The sequence below is a fragment of the Symphalangus syndactylus genome, chromosome 16, assembly GCF_028878055.3.
Source record: "Symphalangus syndactylus isolate Jambi chromosome 16, NHGRI_mSymSyn1-v2.1_pri, whole genome shotgun sequence".
Classification (NCBI taxonomy): domain Eukaryota; kingdom Metazoa; phylum Chordata; class Mammalia; order Primates; family Hylobatidae; genus Symphalangus; species Symphalangus syndactylus.
The window spans coordinates 63844707-63852075 of NC_072438.2; the positions used below are offsets into that span (position 1 = coordinate 63844707).

General features: G+C 43.7%; 1 protein-coding gene and 1 non-coding gene across 2 annotated transcripts; both read left to right on the forward strand.

Moving 5' to 3' along the window:
- Window positions 1–1853: 1853 nt before the first annotated feature.
- On the forward strand, window positions 1854–6816 carry RPL37 (ribosomal protein L37). The gene is made up of 4 exons (XM_055245442.2): window positions 1854–3258; window positions 3835–3970; window positions 4176–4260; window positions 5859–6816. Exons 1-4 carry the CDS (start codon window positions 3256–3258, stop codon window positions 5926–5928), a joined length of 294 nt encoding a protein of 97 aa, XP_055101417.1. The 5' UTR covers window positions 1854–3255; the 3' UTR covers window positions 5929–6816.
- Window positions 5697–5776, forward strand: LOC129465091 (small nucleolar RNA SNORD72). The gene has a single exon (XR_008651869.1). It is a non-coding gene; the product is annotated as a small nucleolar RNA SNORD72 (small nucleolar RNA).
- Window positions 6817–7369: the final 553 nt, after the last annotated feature.

Consider the following 7369-nt stretch of genomic DNA (forward strand, 5'->3'; position numbering starts at 1 on the left):
CTTGAACCCGGGAGGTGGAGGTTGCGGTGAGCCAAGATAGCATCATTGCACTCCAGCCTGCGCAACAAGAGCAAAACTCCGTCTCAAAAAAAAAAAAAAAAAATTGTTTCTTGATAACAGAAATTTGCGTAGCACACACGGCCTTAGAATGCAAAGGAAGTGAGCTGGGGGAAGGGTGAGTGTAACCAGGATGTTCTCTATTATATAAAATATAGCCAGGAGGTACAAAATTGAAAGTATAGACCTCAAATCGGAATGAATAACACAGGACTAAAAGTTTTAAATGTGTTCTATTTTATTATTTTTTTGGGGGGTTTTTTTTGTTGTTGTTGTTGTTAGGCTAGTCTCGAACTCCCAACCTCAGGTGATCTGCCTGCCTCAGCCTCCCAAAGTGCTGGGATACAGGCGTAAGCCACCGCACCCAGCCTTATTATTAGTTGTTGTTAATCTTACTGTGCTAATTCATAAATTAAACTTTATCATAGGTATGAATGTACAGAAAATTCTCCCTTGAATTGCTGCTAACGAATTTATGTGATGTTTTAAAGACAAAAGTCAACAGTAATTTCATGTATTGTAGAAATAAAAAGAGGCAGGTCTCAGTGCTGAGTCCTGGTGGTCAAGGGACTTGATTGTATCAGAACCATGGATGCAGGACTTAACATAGTTTCTATCACGGCCAAAAAGCAAAATGTCAGGGGGTGAATGCCTAGGCTAACAGCCTTAGATCATCCGTTTCAGATGTTGATCTAGTCCTGACTGGGCATAGTGGCTCACACCTGTCATCCCAGAACTTTGGGAGACTGAGGGGGGGCTGATCACTGGAGGTCAGGAGTTTGAGACCAGCCTGGCCAACATGGTGAAACTCCGTCTCTACTAAAAATACAAAATATTAGCCGGGCCTGGTGGCGGCGTGCACTTGTAGTCCCAGCTACTTGGGAGGCTGAGGCACAAGAATTGCTTGAACCCGGGAGGTAGAGATTGCAGTGAGTCGAGATGGTGCCACTGCACTCCAGCCCAGGTGACAGAGTGAGACCCTGTCTCAAAAAAAAACAAACAAAAAAAAGTTGATATAGTCACTAGTCCTGACCTAAACCTAGCAATTGTATAGAAAATTGGAGGGTCTGACTAGCCTTCATAGACCTCTAGAAAGCCAAGGGTTTACTTGGTCAGGGCAAAATTTACATGGTTTGACATACACCAAAAAGAACCACCTAACACTAGAGAGGAGGAAAAATAATTCTCTCCTGTCTTCAATTCTGGGAATGTCTGGAGTAAAGAGACTGACATAATGCCTGTCACACTGCTTGGTTCCTTAATGGTTGACACCTGTCCTACCTTTTCTACACTGACCTCATTTCTCATAGCCCCCGTGGTAGGCAGAATAATGGCTGTCTCCAAAGATAACAAGGTACTAATCCCCTTAACCTATGAATAAATTAGGTTATGTGGCAAAGGACAATTATAATTGCAGAGTGAATTAAGGTTGCTAATTAGCGAAACTGAAGATAAGGAAGTTATCTGGGTGGAGTCAACATAATCACAAGGGGCCTTAAAAGTAGGAGAGGGATGGCAGGGCACCCAAGCCCTTTGAGAGACCAAGACAGGAAGGTTCAGGAGTTCAAGACCAGCCTGGACAACAGTGAGACCTTGTCTCTACTACAAATAAAAATAAAAGGAAAGGAGAAAGAATAAGACGGATGCAAAATAAAGAGTAATGCAATGTGAGAAAGACTACAGTAGTCTCCACTTATCCAAGGTTTCCCTTTGCAGGATTTCAGGGTTTGTTACCCCATGGTCAACCATGGTTTAAAAATAGTTGAGTACAGGACAATAAGATATTTGGAGAAAAAGAGACCGACCACATTCACATAACTTTTATTACAGTATACTGTTATGATTGTTCTATTAGTTGTTGTTAATCTTTTATGGTGCCTAATTCATAAATTTAACTTCATCACAGGTACACATGTACCGAAAAAACAGTATATATAGGGTCTGGTGTTGTGGTTTCAGGCATCCACTGAGGGTGTTGGAACTTAACCCACAGAAACGGGGGAAACTACAGTATCACTGGTTTTGAAGATGCAAGGGAGCAATAAACCAAGGAGTTTGGGCAGTCTCTAAAAGCTGAGAAAGGAAAGAAAACAGATTCTCCCTCCTAGAACCTCCAAGAAAGGAAAGCAGCTCTGGCAACATTTCATTTTTAGTTTTTGGGGTTTTTTTTTTTGAGACAGAGTCTCACTCAGTCACCCAAGCTGGAGTGCAATGTCGCAATCTCGGCTCACTGCAGCCTCCACCTTCCGGGTTCAAGCCTCCCTCCACCTCCACCCCGAGTAGCTGGATTGGCAGGCGCGCACCACCACGCCTGGATGATTTTTTGTATTTTTTTTGTAGCGACAGCGTCTCCCTATGTTGCCCAGGCTGGTCTCCAACGCCTGGGCTCAAGAGATACGCCCGCCTCAGCCTCCCAAAGTGCTGGGATTACAGGCGTAAGCCACGGCGCCAGGCCCTTGGAAACTATATTGAGCAAGTTCCATGTGTGATTCCTTGGCACAATGAAATATGGGATCAGATAACTTGCCTCTGATTTACTACAGTAACAACAACAACAACAAAATCACTGTCTGCCTTTCCCTTTACATTCTAAGCTCCAGCTGCATGCCTCCGTACTCCTCGCGACCTCTCACAGGAAAAGTCAGCGTCGGCCAAAAGCTTCCGGGATCGGAATGAGGAGGCGGCTGGAGAAGTTGCTTTCTCCTGAATAGGGATTATCCCAGGCGCAGACGGTCATTACACGCCGGGGACGCTCAGTCGGTGCGGGTACCCCTGGGCAGGGCCAGCCTCGCATTCCAGGTTTTCCATGTGCTTAGAAGACAGTAATAGACGGTATAGCAACAGATCTGACTGCTAACGTGCGAAACCGATCAGTACTAGCAGTAGCACCAGCAACAGCAGCACGGAAAGCAAAACTGTAATCTAAACGGCCCTCAGGGTCCAAGCGAGCCCGGCGAAGACTCGCCCATCCGGTCGCCAGGAAACTGGGAGTCCCGCCCGCCTTTCCGGCACCGAAAAGCGATCGGCCCTGTCTGGTACCGCATCCTCCTCTTGACCCCAACGACACTACGACGACGGACGCTTGACAACGCTGCACCGCGCCCCGCAGGAAGTACTTCCCTGGGCGGAAGCTTCTGAGCGTGATATAGCGGAAGTGCCTTCTCTTCCGGTCTTTCTGGTCTCGGCCGCAGAAGCGAGATGGTGAGTTGTGACCGTGGTCTGTGTGAATCGCGTTCCATCCTCGTCCTTTGTGCCTCCCTGCTTGCTGTCCTTTGGGGGTTGGCAAGATTCCGGATAAGGGGAACTGGTGGGCAGGAAAGAGGCATGCGGTGGCCCTCAAGAGCCAGAAGAATGACTGCTAACTGGTGCCTGGGGGACCGATCCCGCCGTAATTGTGGAGCTAGAGCTGCATTGTGTCCTTTGCTTCGGTCCAACCTTTGGAGACCTTTCACAGCTCTAGCCTTGGTTGGGAGTCGAGGGAAGGAGTTTGGGAATGTTTGGTTCTGTGTAACAATGAAATAATTCATTGGTGATGCTGTCTGGCCGGAGTCTATAAAGATAAAGTGTATTTCAGAACATTGCAACTCTTGCGGAGGGCTTTAGGTAACGTAAAATGCGGGTAGTGGTCTCTGACTTGGCATTCGTGGAAAGAGGCTTCTCCCACAGTTTCGACCTTTATGATTGCCTTTAAATTTTATCAGTAGTTGGTTTCCCTGAGAACTAGAGTAAATTTAGAAGTTGCCAGGTTTCAGAACTATTTATTCCTTTAATGTGCAGACGAAGGGAACGTCATCGTTTGGAAAGCGTCGCAATAAGACGCACACATTGTGCCGCCGCTGTGGCTCTAAGGCCTACCACCTTCAGAAGTCGACCTGTGGCAAATGTGGCTACCCTGCCAAGCGCAAGAGAAAGTGTAAGTAACATTTTTCAGGCCAACTGTGTTTGCTTTTGTTTGTATTGCGCATAAGTGGGGGCATAGGTTTGAACTTTATTTGGTGCCGGTCTTAAAACTTGTACATCTGTATGCCGATGAGGTGGCATAGAACTTGTGTGTTAACAATACCTACAAGGTGTGTGGGGGAAAACCGTTTGAAATCTTTTCTGAACTTATGTTTTAGATAACTGGAGTGCCAAGGCTAAAAGACGAAATACCACCGGAACTGGTCGAATGAGGCACCTAAAAATTGTATACCGCAGATTCAGGTACAGTTTGTATGTTCGATCATAATTGGTCCTATGGGCTTGAATGAAACCCTCGTGTTTATTTGTAAACAGATAACACTACCCTGATGGTTACTGGGGATGAGATGTTGGAAGCTTTTTGTTTTTTGTTGTTGTTGAAGTGGGGTTTCACTATGTTGCCCAAGCTTGAGTGTAGTGGCACGATCACGGCTCACTGCAGCCTCAGTCTCCCCAGCCTCAGGTAATATCACCTCAGCCGCCCGAGTACCCGGGACTACCTGTGTGCGCCGCCACATGCCCAGCTAAATTTGTATTTATTGTAGAGAATGGGATTTTGTCATGTTACCCAGGCTAATCTCGGAATTCCTGGGCCCGAGCCATCGGCCTGCCCAGGGTGCTGGGGTTACAGGCGTGAGCTACCGCCCCAGGCCAGATGTTGAAAGCTTTTATCTTCTACCGCTGTAACCTTGACATATCAGTAGCATTGTTTGAACTAGGGTCCCAAAGTGTTGATATTTATTAGGTTTATCTTTAGTGTCAAAATTTGCCAAGACAGTAGTGAATAAGGTCTGGAGTCAGGCTTGGTTCAACAGAAAAAGGTTCAACCTTTCTCTGTGGGCCAGAGTGCTGTAGAAAACTGCCCTGGTTGCTGCTGTTGCCTTGCAGTCTTGTTACTCAAGAGTCTTGGCCTTAGAGTTATAAATGCAGAAATCTCAGCTCTGCCCTAGACTTAGCTGAGAGAACCTGCATATTAAAGAGTAGTTACTAGGAGATTAACCCATCTAAGATCTCAGCTAAGATTCAGAATGATGCAGACTTAACTTTAAAGCTGGTGCTCCTTCCGTTACTATGTTCTATTTCAGCAATTCTCAGCTGTTGATATTTTGGGCTGGATAATTCTTTGTGGTGGAATTGCCCAGTGCAAAATTGAATATTTTGCAGAATCCCTAGCCTCTACCCACTCAGTCTCCAGAGTGTCCAGTTTTAAAGATAACAAGGCAGTTCAGGGCTTTGTAGACACCCACAGGTGTGTTCATGTGCTGAAGCAACTTTCTTCGCATTTAGGGTCATAACGTTTTTGTGGACTTAATATTGAGTGGTCTGTTAGTACGATATAGGAGTTAAGAGCTTGAACTGAAGCCAGGCTTTTAAAAGTAGGATAGTTGACCTTAGCGTAGATACGGATGTTAAATAAGTTAAAATGCAAAGCTCTTGGTTTAGAAAAGGTCTGCCATTAAACACGCTCATTTTTTTTCCTTGCTTAGTGAAAGTAGTTGGGATCTATTCTCAGCATAGGGAACCATTTTCACAAATAATCTGTGATCTCTTGCCAAATACGAACAAACATACTGGCCCAATGACTAGTATAGCCAAATAAGTTTTTGAGCCTTTATTGCGATTGCGGTTAACTATATCCGAAAATAGGTATCTTTAAGCAAAGTGAAGTAAAGAATTGCAGCTTATCAGTGATGTTGTAAAAATAAATGTCTGAACATATGAATGCAGTATTGATTTCAGCATTGAACTGAGATAAGCGCATTGAAATCTGTTTAACAAAAATTAAAATTGATGCATCGATGTTGCTGAAGTAACTTGTTCTTGTTTTTGACATCGTGCAGGCATGGATTCCGTGAAGGAACAACACCTAAACCCAAGAGGGCAGCTGTTGCAGCATCCAGTTCATCTTAAGAATGTCAACAATTAGTCATGCAATAAATGTTCTGGTTTTAAAAAATACATATCTGGTGTTTGGTAAGGTATTTTTAATCAATTAGGCTTGTAGTATCAGTGAAATACTGTAGGTTTAGGGACTGGGCTAGCTTCATATCAGATTTACTTGTTAAGTGACTGTTTTGGAATGTTTACTTTTGGACTGGGGTTGTAACACGGTTTAAGGCAATGAGAAACAAGCAGAATTCCAGGAGTCCTTGAAGCAGGGGGCATTGGAAGACAATACAGCAGATTAAAATAGCACAGCTCATGTGGCATAGATGGGTATTTAAGATGTTTGAGTAAATTTGAAAGAGTATGATGTTTAAATTACCTTTGGCAGCATGTTCATCTGCTATACTGTCATGACTTTAGGGGGATGATTATTAGTCACATAGAGCTTGAGAGTACCACTGGAAACGTATGGGTAGGAGTGGCTTCTGTATTTCAAAAGATGATCTTATCCTAGTATCTGTAATGCTGACTTGGCACACCTGATTTGTGGGCTGTGTGTAAGGTGGCTAGCTAAGTGAAAAAAGCCTGCTAGGTGTGAGTCAACTTAAGAATATGTAAATAGGTTTGACAAAAAGTAGGGCTAGGTGCAAGTAAAGATTGAGCAAGAAATAAAGGAAAATCAAGTATAAACCCTGAGATTTGTAGACTAAAGGCAATGATGTGGGACTACTTGGTCGAATTTTTTTAGCCCTCAACTTGGTAATTGGGTGTTTCTGTGTTAAAGCACTGAAACTTGCTGTCGTGCCTTCCTAGTTTTGGTGGTTTATTGACAGGGTTGGGTTTTTTGTTCTTTTTTTTTTTTTTTTTTTTTTTTTTTTTTTTTTTTTTTTTTTTTTTTTTTTTTTTTTTTAATGAAGGGACAAAGTCAACTGGACTGCTGAGTGAGAGGGCAGGGGCAGTTGAAGGGAACATGAATATGAATGCTAGAACAGCTACATAAAATAGTGATGTAGCCAAGTCATGCTATTTAAATTATAATTCTCCACTGTGTTTAGAATAACATCTGAGGTTCTTAACCTGGCCTTGGAAGGGTATCACTTTTACTTGTAACCTGGAATGGCTTTATAATGTGCTAGCTAATTGCTACTCTCATCTTGTATTTTAACTCCGAATTTACCCTTCAGGTCTCAGCTTCTGAACATTCACTTGTAAAGAAACCCTGCTGATTAAATCTCTCTTGGGCTTCCTCCCGAAATGTGAGACTATACTTTAAAGATGTATGGTTAGAGTCCAATTGACATTGCCTTTCTTGTTTACAGATAGTGCAATGGCACAATCCCAGCTCACTGCAGCCTCTAATTCCTGGGCTCAAGTCAAGTGGTTCTCCTGCCTCAGCCTTGTGAGTAGCTGGGACTACAGATGCACACCACCACACCTGGCTAATTTTTGTGTGTTTTTTGTAGAG